General features: G+C 42.3%; 2 protein-coding genes and 1 long non-coding RNA gene across 7 annotated transcripts in view; 2 read left to right on the top strand and 1 right to left on the bottom strand.

Annotated features, from left to right (window-relative positions):
* The window catches only part of ABCC8 (ATP binding cassette subfamily C member 8), a 74,075-nt gene extending 68,146 nt beyond the window's left edge, over positions 1 to 5,929 (top strand). The window contains exons 36-39 of the mRNA XM_032111555.1: positions 598 to 701; positions 1,510 to 1,643; positions 2,955 to 3,017; positions 5,461 to 5,929. Of these exons, the coding sequence (XP_031967446.1) occupies positions 598 to 701; positions 1,510 to 1,643; positions 2,955 to 3,017; positions 5,461 to 5,598 (439 nt within the window). The 3' untranslated portion in view covers positions 5,599 to 5,929. The remainder of the gene's footprint in view (positions 1 to 597; positions 702 to 1,509; positions 1,644 to 2,954; positions 3,018 to 5,460) is intronic.
* LOC116445205 lies at positions 1 to 10,996 on the bottom strand. Of its 5 annotated transcripts, none has more exons than XR_004240692.1 (5): positions 10,758 to 10,996; positions 9,984 to 10,390; positions 8,588 to 9,048; positions 4,642 to 4,784; positions 1 to 2,834 (listed from the first exon to the last, which is right to left on the bottom strand). It is a non-coding gene; the product is annotated as an uncharacterized LOC116445205 (long non-coding RNA). The 5 variants fall into 5 exon arrangements; XR_004240694.1 differs by having other exon boundaries at positions 9,984 to 10,033; positions 10,195 to 10,996; XR_004240695.1 differs by having other exon boundaries at positions 8,588 to 8,802; positions 9,984 to 10,033; positions 10,195 to 10,995.
* A 46-nt stretch (positions 10,997 to 11,042) lies between these two features.
* On the top strand, positions 11,043 to 13,024 carry KCNJ11 (potassium inwardly rectifying channel subfamily J member 11). Its single transcript, XM_032111556.1, has one exon. The coding sequence runs from the start codon at positions 11,136 to 11,138 to the stop codon at positions 12,336 to 12,338; it is 1,203 nt and encodes a 400-aa protein (XP_031967447.1). The 5' UTR covers positions 11,043 to 11,135; the 3' UTR covers positions 12,339 to 13,024.
* Positions 13,025 to 13,371: the final 347 nt, after the last annotated feature.

Genomic DNA, 13,371 nt, shown 5'->3' on the forward strand with positions numbered 1-13,371 from the left:
TTGTGTTATGCACCATTGAATCTTTTATTGTCATTCCATATGTCAGTGTAGTATGATGTGAGATTCACATTTGTTGCTGTCACTTCTGGGCCACAGCAAGCTAAAATAATGTTCATCTGTTCATGAATCCCAAGATTTTTTCAGTTTCAGTGAAGACTTAAATTTCATAATGCAGTATGAGGCTTGATTATTCTGTTAATGTTCCTATAGCAGTGAAGAACAAAGAGATATTGTATTTAGAAAGAGAGAGGGTAGAATTTTGGCCTTTGTTAAAACTGAATGTTAATTTAAAATGAGTACAGTCACAGCTTTTTTGAGTAAAACGAGCATTTCTTTAGTTTATACAGAACATAATAAATTCTAAAACCATAAACAGGAAGCTTTTCCCTTTCTGCTCAACTGAGAGTCAAAGTTTCATCTTAATCACATTGACATAAATGTTGACTAAGACTGGAAAATTCAGTGGATTTATACCAATGAGAGATCAGAATCAGGCCTAGATCTTCAGCACAGGATTCTCAGTATCTGCACACTAAAAGAAGAAATCCATTGCAGCAGTTTCTGCTGACTGATGTTCTTGAATTACCCACGATGCAGGTTTAACTTGGACCCTGAGAAGAAGTGCACTGACAGCATGCTCTGGGAAGCACTGGAAATAGCACAGCTCAAGCATGTGGTGAAGGCACTACCTGGGGGCCTAGGTAATGAGACTTCCTTTTGAGACTATTGTTTCCAGCATTCACAATATTCCTGTTTCACACTTATTTATTAAAAGGGTAGTTGATGAAGAAAGAGCTTTTAATGTTTACGGAAGGTGACAAAAAAGTGCCTGCAGGCAAATGTGCTATATCTGTATAACTCCTTTACCAACTGTACCTGTGAGGCAGAATCCTCTTTCTTTTCAAATCAGTGGTAAAATTATTTTATTTCAGTATGTCTTTTTTATGAAGCACTGAGGTTTATGGGTCTTGGGAATTCAAATAAGGTGTCAACAAATCAGGTGTTAATCTAGAACACGATCTTCTGTATTTTCCAATAGTCAAGTCCAGGGAGGAAGATTTCTAAAGCTTCAAGGTGTGAATTATTTGGCCATGCAGGAAAAAAAAAAACAAAAAAAACCCCACCAAACACCTAACAAGATACAAGATACAAGCACAAAACCATCAATAAACCCCCTTAAAATGGGAAATTACACAGCCTTAGGGTAAAGAAGTGATGGATGCTGCTTTGACTGGGGGTGCAGTGTCCTACACTGTGCATGTTTCAGAGAAACTCGAACATCCTTAGCTACTTTGATGTCAAACAGATACAGAGAATATAGTGAGACAAAAGTACTCATTGTTTTGAACTTTAGAAGTAAGCAGGGAAAAATGTGTCACCAGCAGCTGTAGGCCTAGGAAATATTACTTTATGCTGAAAGTGAGACATTGTTTTCCAAGCATATCTTCTGATCTGACCTTCTCATACACATATCCCCCATAAACAGTGCTTTTGCTGTATCACTTCCAGATGCAATAGTCACAGAAGGGGGTGAAAACTTCAGCCAGGGTCAAAGGCAGCTGTTCTGTCTGGCCAGGGCTTTTGTGAGGAAGACGAGCATCTTCATCATGGATGAAGCCACAGCATCTATTGACATGGCAACAGTGAGTTTGGAGTGTTTCTGATTTCCTTTTCCTTGAGGGGGAGACAACTGGTATGTGAAGAAAAAGGTGGAAAGCAATTCTGTCTATTCTTTAATATGCTTACACCATATTTAGTGCAGACATATTTACAAGCCCAGGTAGTTGTGAGTCATTGCTAACAGATGTAAAGAGCTTTTAAACCATTTTTCTAGGAATTTAATAGTTATTCCAGAACTGATTGCATTATGAAAATAAAGCGTGTTATTTTAATTGGCAGTTGGAGTTTCTAAAGTAAACAAAGCTTGGGATGGTCAGTGAAGGGTGAATTGGTAAGTGACAAGTTTCCCCAGCATGGCTGACAGGACAAGTGAAGAAGTTAGAAGGCTTGAAAGTAGAACCAAGGAAATAAACACAGGCACAGAAAGGACATAGTGGATTATTGCATTAATTGCCTGGGATTTCTAGGCAGATGTTAAAGCATCCAGTAATAGTGCAGTGACTGGGTTTTAGCCAAATAGAATAGTATATTTTTTTCATCTGTTATGTTTTTACAGGAAATATTTCAGTCTTCTTTCCACTGTAAGTAAAGAACATAATTGGAAGGGTTTGTTAGAACAGCTACAATTTTTAGTTCAGTAAAATGTTCATGTGTTGAGCTTCAGTAAGGGAACTGTAGTGCATGCAGCCCAGTTAAAATACATTTTGAATTTTGATGCATTGAGAATAGAGTTCCTCATTTGAAATACTTCTCTAAAGAGCAGATAATAGCAAATGAAGGTCTCTGTGCTCGTGACGCTTCCAGGCAGTTTGGAATGCAAGAACACATCTCCTAAATAGCAAAGGATGAGTACTTATTGAGTGAGAGCTATGTATGTTAAGGCCATCTTAAATATCCTCTCCACTGTTAAATATGCCAGGTACAGCACAGTCTCTTACTTGTCCCTGCCATCCCTTTGTGTTAGATGTCCCCCCTGTGCTGGAACATTCCTGGGCTTGCAGTGGGGTGAAGGACGTGCCACAGAGGTGCCGGCATAGGCAGCCTGGCAGCACCCAGAATTCACCTTGGATTTCCTCACTGTAAAACGGAGGCCAGGATAGCAGGAGTTTGGGGCCAGAGCACAGCTCTGGTGTCTGCTGAACCCCCGAGGCAGTGGGAATGGCAGGAGAGACGAGGCTCTGGCTTAGTTCTGGCACGTCACTGATTTTTCACTTCTGCAATAGAGGATAAATACAAGCATGGAATAGTCAGTGGTTACTTAAGCCTTCTTCGTGTCTGTGTCTATCATGCAATTTCTGTGGTTTGAAAAGCACCTAATGTTTTTCCTTCCCTAGGAGAACATTCTCCAGAAGGTGGTCATGACTGCGTTTGCTGACCGCACTGTGGTTACAATTGCAGTAAGTACAGTCCCTGCTGCTGTTCTCATGCAAACAAGGAGCAGAAATGCCCCATTAGTCACTTCTTGTCAGTGTTAATACGTGTTAATTAGGCCATTCATCTTTTCTTTTTATGTGGTGTTTAAATGTAAGCTTTCTTTTCCATTTTTAAATCTCTTACTTAAATTCATGAGTAGCTTCTTAAATGTGTTGCATGATGTTAAGTCAAATTACCTGTAAAGGTACATAGTCTAAGTATGCTGTCTATCTTCTGTTTCCCATTTTAGGCTACTTTAAAATACCATTTACTTTGACTGCTGTGAAACATAAGAATAAGTTTCATCAAGCTAAAATAATCATTTAAATAAGGACAAGTAAATACACATTTCAGGGAGGTGAAATGAATTCAGTATGCTTCTTAACATTCAAAAATTCAACGTAAGAAATGTATGCTCAGGAACCTCTGAGCATCATTTATTTTCATCTAGTAAATGTGTAATAGAAAACCTGATTTATCTTATGGTATCCATCCAGTGTCTCATTATAAAAAAGCAAAGGAATCTTAAGCATGACATTTCCTGATTTCTCTGCATGAAAATTCAGAGTTTCACTGCATTCTGGATTTATGTATCTTTTTCAGTCTGCTTGGGGAGAGGCTGAAAAAGCTCTATTAGTCTTTTACTCCCTTAGTGAGTTTTAAACTGCACAGTTCAAACAAGCAGCATCTTGTAATAAACTTATTTTGAATGTTTTTACTTCCAATTGTGAATGTGGTTTACAGCAGGTGGGTTTGTATTCCAAATGTTCTGTAGTAGAAACCTAACATAGGGGGTTTGTGGGATGGGTAGTGGTTTTGGGGGGTTTTTTGCTTGTCTTGTTGGAGTGTGGTTTTGTTTTGTGTTGGTATTTTTCCCAGAGAAAGCCATATATTCCTAAATTCAGTTTAGGAAGAATAGGAATAGTAGGAGTTATAGTACTGGCTCTCTATAATCTTCTATGTTACTCACAATTACCAGGGTGGCAGCACTGATTGTGTTACACTAAAAGAGATCAGACAAGGGCAGCAGGTTAAACTGGAATGTGATATTTCAGTCCCCTTCCCCTGCCTGTGGACTGGATAAATGTCATAGAAACTGCAGAAGAGATGAGATTTGTAGATGCCATCAGTGGTTATTGTATGGAAAATCTGGCTAGGAAAGCCGGAGAAGGAAATACAAGATACTGAGGATGCCCAAGACTTGATTAGGAACCTTATGGGTGAAGAGCAACTGTGTAACAGCAACCATAATGTTAAGAGATTAAACATCCCTGCAAGAGTAATGCAGACCCAAAAGATCCCATGCAGTTGTACTTAAGGTTAAAAAGTGGAATTCTGTCAATATGAAGAGGCTTGCAGAAAACTAAACCCAAAACTAAATGATGAGGGGAGAAAAAAAGCTAAAAGAAGCAGCAAAGGAGATTGAATCTGACAGGGATTATGGAAATTACTGAAGCATTTTATTTAAAAAAAAATAGATGGAAACAATGCATGCTATTTATTTAGGAAATGCTTGAGTTAGGACAGAAAAATATTGTATGGATAAAGAAATAAAAGAGATGATTAGAAACAAGAAGGCTGAACTCAAAGTCCACAGTTCACACATACCTTGAATATTGTGTGTAGTTCCAGTCTCCCCATGGCCGGGACAACACGTTACAACTAAAAAATGTTGAGAAGCACAGGATGATTTTGGAGATGTTGGATTTGCTCCTGAAGGGGAGAGGCTGAGCAGACCAAGGCTCTTCTGCCTGGAAGAAGGACAATGTAAGAACATGAGAGAGGTCTGCAAAGTCACAAGGAAGGGGGCATCAGATGAAACTCTGAGCAACAAGGCCCAGAGCATACAAAAGGAGGGAGTACTTGTTCATATGGCAGGCAGGAAGTATGGGAAAAAAATTTCCAAAGGATATGGATGCAAAATGATTGTGAAAGCTCAAGAGAAGACATGGCCCAAGTCTTGTAAAACTGACTAGATCAGCTTTCTAAATAGACAAACCACACCAACTCAGGAACCACCCCAGACCCAGATGTAATCCAGGACTGGGAGAATTCCCAACTTCCCACAGGCAGTACCTGTTCCTCAGGTGCCCATTTCCTACTCTCTTGAGCAGTTCCTACTCTGCCTGGCTGCCTTCTTTTGGCACCATTTGATAGCAGGACTCTGGGCTGGGGACATTCTATTGGGAACTCACAGGACTCTTCATACTGAAGTACTTGTGTATTTTTTAGGTCCTTGAGTATCCACCTGGCTCTTGCTCTGTGTATTTATCTGCAGTATTTGCACAGAAATTAGGATGAAAAGTAGGATAAGTAGCCTTAATCAAACTTGAACTTCATAGGAAAATTCATTTGTGGAAGTCTGTCATATCCTGGAATATATTGAATAGATCCACTGATTTGGTATTTTGTTTATTTGTTTTTCAGCACCGTGTGCACACGATCCTCAATTCAGATTTGGTTATTGTAATGAAGAGAGGGGTTATTTTGGAATATGACAAGCCTGAGGTTCTGCTAGAACAAGAAGACAGTGTCTTTGCTTCTTTTGTACAAGCAGATAAGTAATAAAAATAAATAAAGCATTTTAGAATACAGTTTTATTATTTTCTAAAAATGTAAAATACCTGTAAATAAATACTATTTCATAATAAATTGAGCTTTTCCTTTTTTAATAAAATGAGCCATTTTTTCCATCTGAAGCATTAAGGAACTATCTGTGTACTTTACTTTTTTGTATACAACTACTTTTCTTTTTATTTGCTGCCAAAGAATCCTGAAATATAGTTGAAAACAAACTACATGGGTGAAATACAACAGGATACACATCAAGCAAACATAACCAGCATGGAGGTTTTTACGTAGCTCTCAACCCTCCCCTTGTCATTTATTAACATGTTATTTTTTACATGTCATAATCCTACTGTAGATAATGCTCGTGACTGACTAAATGCAGAAGGAAAAGTTATATACCAAAGGTATTTCTCAAAAGCTTGTATCTCTTTCAATCAAATGACTCTGTAAAGATTTAATATCTAAATATAAAACCTATAAAACACTTTTTATACTGTGGTTTATTGATAGTGCCTGAGTTGTGCTTTAGACTCTCCTTTAATACCGTCTAGAAATTAATCACAATCTGATTCTATCTTTATGCCCACTGTATACTATTACACTGATTCCAAGCAGGATGGAGCCAGCTCCCTCCCAAACTGTGAAGAAGCTCAAAGGAGGCAGGCTGTGATAAAGTATCAATGTTTAATGTACACTGTTTCCAGACCAGTGCAGATGTACCAATTCATCTGGAAATTATCCCTCCAAGTCTGGTAAATAAACAGTATTAAACCTTTCACTGTAGCTCAGGGCCACAAGAGCTTGACCCATCATCTCCTAGTTTCACATATTTCACCCAGTGTCGTGCTGTTTCTAGATTTACTGTGACCCTTAGCAATAAATTCTGTATACTTAAGATGACTTTTAACCACTGAAATTATCCTAATTTTGCTAGACAGCTACTTATCCCTGCCCTGTGAGAGTCATTCTGGGATTTTTTCATTAATAGAGGGTTAGAATGTCAGTAACCCAATGGAAGGCTACAATGCGTTTTTCACCATTATTCTTTTTACAGCAAGGTTGCCTTTAGGTTTTTTTTCTTTTTTTGTTACTTCCCCTGTTTGAAGGACTCCTAGTACTTATGAGAACTCTTTATCTTTTTTTTTCTCTCTCTTAAGCCTGCTCAATTAGTTTGGAACCTGTTTTTAAAGGCTTTATTTTCTAGAAAAAGACACCTCTGTTCTCATAGGATACATGATGTTTTAAGGCATTACTTCTAGCACTTCAGCAGAGAGCCAGGGAAGAACTGTTGGTGCTGTTTAAGTTTTGTTACCAGTTCCAGAGCAGAGTATTTGTAGCATCTGCCTGCTGGTTATTTGGGCAATAATGAAGGGCAGGTAAGTGGCAGCAGAGGAGAGTGTAGAAAGAACTGTGGTAAAAGTCAGGAGGTCCGATATGGTGATGCAGATGAAAGGCATGAGCTCAGTCATTGCCTGCTACACTTTGAGAGAGAAATGGACAGTTGGGAGTCTTCTCCTCCTCCAGGGAATTGTTTGCTGGGCACTGTCCAAGAAAAAATGGCTGCAGAACTATTGGTGTGTTTTTACCCTGGAATACCAGGCTTCCATTAAGGCTGAGAGAGAAGTGGGAGCAGAAGGGCACAGAGCACATTTCTGGTACAGCTACTGTGTGTGCTGTCTTCTGGCTTCCCAGTACTGGTCTAAGGCAGGACCTCACCCTGTAAAGGCTTGGGAGAACACTGCTCTGCAGGGCACCTCAAACTCATGCTGCAGAGGCTCTGCAGCCATCTGTGGAAGCGCCTAGATTCTAGTGGCAAGGGGAGAGATGCAGAGAGGTGAGGTTTCTTGTGCTTTTAATTAAGTGCCTGGGATTTGACACTGCAATTTGGACTCATTCCTATTCCACAAGCTTCTGAAAACCTTACCCAGAAGGGAATGCAGGGGAGGAAAGGACACAGCATATTGCTAAGGAGGCTGTACTCTATCTTGCAGTATTAAGAAATTAGAACTCAAAGTAAAAGTCATACATTTCCATTTTAAATGGGGCTTGTATTTCCCAAAGCAGCATTGCAGGAGAGCAGGGTGAGTTTGTTCATATCCAACAATTACTTGTCTTTTTAATGGTGCCACACTACTGAATCAGTATGTGTGAACAGGGGGGCTCTTAGCTGCCACTTGGACAGGACATTTCCTCAGCACATTTTATATGGTCTTGTTTAAAAGGGGCCAAGTCCCAGGGAGTTCCTGCCCCTAACTCCAAAGGGTTAAGGTTAAGAGTCTCACCAGTGACCAGAAGCAGTACCCAAGAACATTATTCTGTGGTGGTGAGGCTTGATGACATTATCCAAGTCAATAAACCTTGTTGCCACGAGATAGGCAGCCCAGGAGTCGCTGCTAAACCAGCTTCACAAATGTGTTTGTATGGCAGTGAAGCATTGCTAAGCAAAGGGCTGTACTGAAATGGCTGCAAGACAGCGCAAGCCAAGGCCAGACTTTCAGTTTTCCCCAGGGATAAGACCCATCTCAGTCCCAAAGGTGTTAGGGGATAGGCTGTCCATGGAGATGCAACCAGAGGGGGTTTTTGTTGCTTTGTATAAATGCTTCAATTATAAAAAAACCTTTGTAGTGTTTATTCCTTTGTCTTAGTGTGGCCAGGAAACACAGCACTGCTGCTTCCTCAGCCCTCTTCTCAGCCCTGCTCATGCCTTCCCCTGTGGCTTTGCAAAACCAGCTCCGATCTCTTTTCTTCTGCCTACCTACTCGTACTGCAAGGTGATTTGTGAGGCTTCATTTCTGTTAGACTAACACTGTGTGGTCTCTGAAGCTTTACTCAGCTTCTAAAGGCAGAGTAATAATATGGCAACAACTAAATTTTAATTTGACAGTTATCATAAGATCTTGTTTGATAGCCATTAAAATTAGAATAAATTGGGGTGTGGGGAGTTTTGAAGTGTAAAACATATTTTGTGGGTGGAAGAACTTACCCCTCACGATTCAGTACTACAGAGTGGGATTGTTCATTCCTGTGAGCCCAATTTGTTCAGCAGCTCTTAACACAAATATGTTGGCTCACTCAGAAGATCTGTCACTTTTTTCTTTTAAGTATCTGTCACTTGATCCATGAAGACAGGGCTTCTTTTTATTCTGCTCTCGAAATTCTTCAGCAGAAGCCACTTGCTTTGCTGTCTCATCTCAGCCCCTAAGTGCTCAGAGGTGAAGAAAAAGACGTAAGTGGCAAATGACAGTCCCATTACAGAAGTGGAAACAAGGAAACACTGTTTTAGAGAGTTCAGGATTCCTAAAAGCAGCGTGGTGAGTGTGTTCATAAAGCACCCCTCCCTGGGTCGTTCGTAGCACCAAGCAATGCAGCAATTCACTCTTCCTTTAAAACCCTCTCCCCTGACACAGGCTTTCATCCATTCTACATTTATGGAGGTACCGCCCTCTGGAGGAAAAGGTGCAGAGTAAGACCACGGTTAGACAAGAGCAAGGAAAAACAGCACAAAAGTCAGGACTGCCTCTTGAATCCCTGTGTCCATGTCTGCAAGGGTGTAAAATGCTGCCCGTGAGCTGCATGGCGTTGTACAGCCTGTGTATGCTCACTGCAAAATGCTGGGAGTAGAACCTGCCATCAGCTGCAGAACTACACATCTGACAAGTAACTTACTTCATCCTTTTGGGGTTTGGGTTTGGTTTTTTTTTAATGTTTAGAAAGAAAAGTATTTTTAAAACCACAGACTTTTTAAGAAATTAATTGTATATATAAATCATGTACTTAAACTGAAAGTGTAGGTGCAGGTGACATACTCACAGAAAGGACACAAAAGGAGTCTAGGAGACAAAGGGATGCAGAGAAAGGGGAAACACCTTCGGCTAAGCTCAGTGGCCTGGCAGCCACGTGCCAGGGCACCTTGTTGCTATTCTAGCTTTATTAATTGAAGCAGCAAGGAAGATGAACCAGAACAGAAAAAATCCTGGAGTATTGGATTCCCTGTAAAAGGAATTGATGTGTGGAAGGACATGCCACTATTCCTACATAAAAAGTAGAAATGGTCTAAAGTAATAGTAAACATTTAATTACAAGACCTATAACGACTGCTCGGAGAGCTCAGAGTGATTACTTCAAACTACTATTCCAAAATCCCTAGGTGGGCTGCTTTAAGGAGCTGTAGGTGGTGAAAGTTAATTTCAACCCCAACTGGCTGACTCCCAGACATCAACTGGACAATTGCCTTGCCCAGGGAATCAGTGCCAAGAGCTGTTTACAGTGTGTACCAGAGCCCTTAGAGCCAAAACTGAAGGGAAAGTCCATGGACACGTGTCGTTCAATTAGAAAATAAATAATCACAAATCCATTGGTATTAAAGAAAAAACTCTTACTCAGAATATCCAGGCATGCTCTAGCAACTCCACAATGTTGGTGGTCTAAGCTGAAATAGAAACAAAATATTGAAACCAGAGGAAGTAAACACATCAATGAGAATATTGCTGTTTACACAGTGGAGAAACCACATCAGAATGTTTTTAAATAATGCATCTTGTCAGGAGGATACATCCTTATAGGCATGCCCATGTATGTATTTATACCCACAGAGACATCGCCATGTCCTGCACAGGTTCTAGCTTCCTGCCTCCCTTTGTTGCTTTTTCTGAGGATTTTGATGCCTGTCTGGAAGGTCATGACACTGGGGGTTAACCCTTTGCAGCAAGATCTTTTTTTGCAACTTTTGCTGCTGTTTGGACTGTTTTCCTGAGCAGCCACAGCTCACATCATTTCACGGTCTCCCCTGTGCAGAAAAAAAAAAACCAACCTTGTTTATTCTAAATAACTCTATCAAAATTTTAAGTGGGATTGAACCCCTTTAGTTTTCTGTTTAGCCATTACATCCTTGGATTTAGCTTCTTCAAGCAAATTTCCTACTGCCTGCCCGATTTATCAAATGAATGCTTTCCTCCTACTTACCGAAAGACATGCACGTGAATTTCAGTTGTTTATTATTGTTATTGTTATTGCTATTATTTTACTGTTATATTACTACTATTGTTGTTGTTGTTATTATTATCATTGTCATCATTATTATTATCACAAATTCTTATTTTGAAATTGGCCAGTACCTTTATTTTTTCCCTCCCCCCATTTCACGGAATAATCACCCGACATGAAGTCACGGCATCCCACAAAGGAGCCCCTGTTAATGGAAGGCAGCAAATCCATCCTGAATCAAATGTTTACATACAAACCGCGGCCCGAAACCCTTCCTCTGGAGGAAAAAAAAAAAAAAAAACAGAGGAGAAAAAAAAAAAAGGAGGGTGAAAAGGTAAAGAAACGCCCCCAGCTCCGGCGGGGAGCGCTCCCGGGCCGGCTGCGGCAGCGGGGGCTGCGGCGGCGCCGCTCCCCGCTCGACGCCGGGCGCGGCCGCGGCGCACACACGGACACGGGCAGCACCGCGCCCCGGCCACACAGCCCGGCGCTCCCGCAGCCCCTCCGCCCGCCCCCCGCTGCCCGGGGCGGCGCGCAGCGGCGGCGGAGCCATGCTCTCGAGGAAGGGGATCATCCCCGAGGAGTACGTGCTGACCCGGCTGGCCGAGGACGTGCCGGATCACGCCCGGTACCGCGCGCGGGAGAGGCGGGCGCGCTTCGTGGGCAAGAACGGCGCCTGCAATGTGGCCCATAAGAACATCCGCGAGCAGGGGCGCTTCCTGCAGGATGTCTTCACCACCCTGGTGGACCTCAAGTGGCCGCACACGCTGCTCATCTTCACCATGTCGTTCCTCTGCAGCTGGCTGCTCTTCGGCATGGTCTGGTGGCTCATCGCCTTCGCCCACGGGGACCTGGACCACAGCACCCGGCTGCAGCGGGACCCCGCGGAGGGGGCCGTGGCGTCCGCGGCCGCCTTCGTGCCCTGCGTGACCAGCATCCACTCCTTCACCTCTGCCTTCCTCTTCTCCATCGAGGTGCAGGTGACCATCGGCTTCGGGGGGCGCATGGTGACGGAGGAGTGCCCGGCCGCCATCCTGGTGCTGATCGTGCAGAACATCGTGGGGCTGGTGATCAACGCCATCATGCTGGGCTGCATCTTCATGAAGACGTCGCAGGCCCACCGCCGGGCCGAGACCCTCATCTTCAGCAAACACGCGGTCATCGCCCTGCGGGAGGGCAGGCTCTGCTTCATGCTGCGCGTGGGCGACCTCCGCAAGAGCATGATCATCAGTGCCACCATCCGCATGCAGGTGGTGAAGAAGACCGCCAGCCTGGAGGGGGAGGTGGTGCCCCTCAACCAGATCGACATCCAGATGGAGAACCCCGTGGGGGGCAACAGCATCTTCCTCGTCTCCCCACTCATCATCTACCACGTGATAGATAAGAACAGCCCCCTCTACGACATCTCCCCCATGAACCTTCACCACCACGAGGACCTGGAGATCATCGTCATCTTGGAAGGGGTGGTGGAGACCACTGGCATCACCACTCAGGCCAGAACCTCCTACCTGGCGGATGAAATCCTCTGGGGCCAAAGGTTTGTGCCCATCGTGGCAGAGGAAGATGGGCGATACTCGGTGGACTACTCTAAATTTGGCAACACAGTGAAAGTGCCCACCCCGTCGTGCACTGCCAGGCAGCTGGAGGAGGACAAGAGCATTATGGACACCATGCCACTGTCCCCTAAAGGCACAATAAGGAAGAGGTCTGTCAAGCTAAAGCCCAAGTTTACCATAAGTGATGAGCCTTCCTGATGCCTTCTGACTGGGAAACTCTGTTAGGGCTTTGTGTCTGAAAAGATCTCATGAACTCAAAACACTGAGGTGGCCTCTAAGTTTTTTTTTAAATTCAGGTTGGTAGCACAAGGTATGTTCTGGTGTTATTTATTGTGGGGAAATCTAAAGCTAATTATATTTTTTTAAAGTTGTGAGAGATTTCAAGCAGAACTGGGAGTAGGGAAAATCATGGTCTGCAGCTTTAAATTTCAATTCAGACTATTTAATTGCACGATCATTCTGCATTGATTCAACTGCAGGTAATAACACATTTTCTCAAAAAGTAAATGTATATTTATCCTCAGAGATTGCAGTTTTTAGGGTCTTGCAGTGTTCGCAAGTCAGTAGTTTTTAACTGGTGGTTTTTTTCCTAACTTGAACAATCAATATAGCAAAATAAAATATTAATAATTGATAAAGTAGGCTGGATTTACATGATAACAAAAGGGTCAGACAATGACACAAGACCAGATCTGGAAGTGTCTATATATTATACTGTATGTCTCAAAGAAATTAACTGCTGGATTTGTGTCATCCATATTGTGTTGTATGGAGCCACTCCTGCCACATGCAGTATGAAATGTATTTGAATATTTACTTTTGTTTATTTTAAAAGCCTTTACACTTCCAAAATAAAACATTCAGGAATACCTTTTTGGACTGTACATTTCTGAGAGTAAGCAATGCTTTGCCTTTAAAAGAAGTAGCAGATAATATACAGTTGAAATGAATTAGAAATAGGAAAAATGTTGCATTTTAGTTTCTAAATGAAGAGAAGCAACATTCCCCCTCCCCGAGCCACATGGCAATGAGACACTCAGTATAAAAATTAACCTGTCCCTTGGGTCACGGTGAATTCTGCTAGATAATCAGGGAATAAAAATAGAATTACATATTTTGAATGAAAGGGCAGTGCTGAACGCTGAAAATATATCTGCATGCAGGAGGGAAAACCTCTTACTCCTTTCCCTTTTGTAAGAGAAGCCGAGGTTTTTGTGCTTAGGGGAAGGAG

Source organism: Corvus moneduloides, chromosome 6, assembly GCF_009650955.1.
Source record: "Corvus moneduloides isolate bCorMon1 chromosome 6, bCorMon1.pri, whole genome shotgun sequence".
Taxonomy (NCBI): Eukaryota; Metazoa; Chordata; class Aves; order Passeriformes; family Corvidae; genus Corvus; species Corvus moneduloides.

Excerpts from the sequence above, each read along its gene's own strand:
- KCNJ11 (XM_032111556.1), top strand. The coding sequence starts at position 11,136 with ATGCTCTCGAGGAAGGGGATCATCCCCGAGGAGTACGTGCTGACCCGG.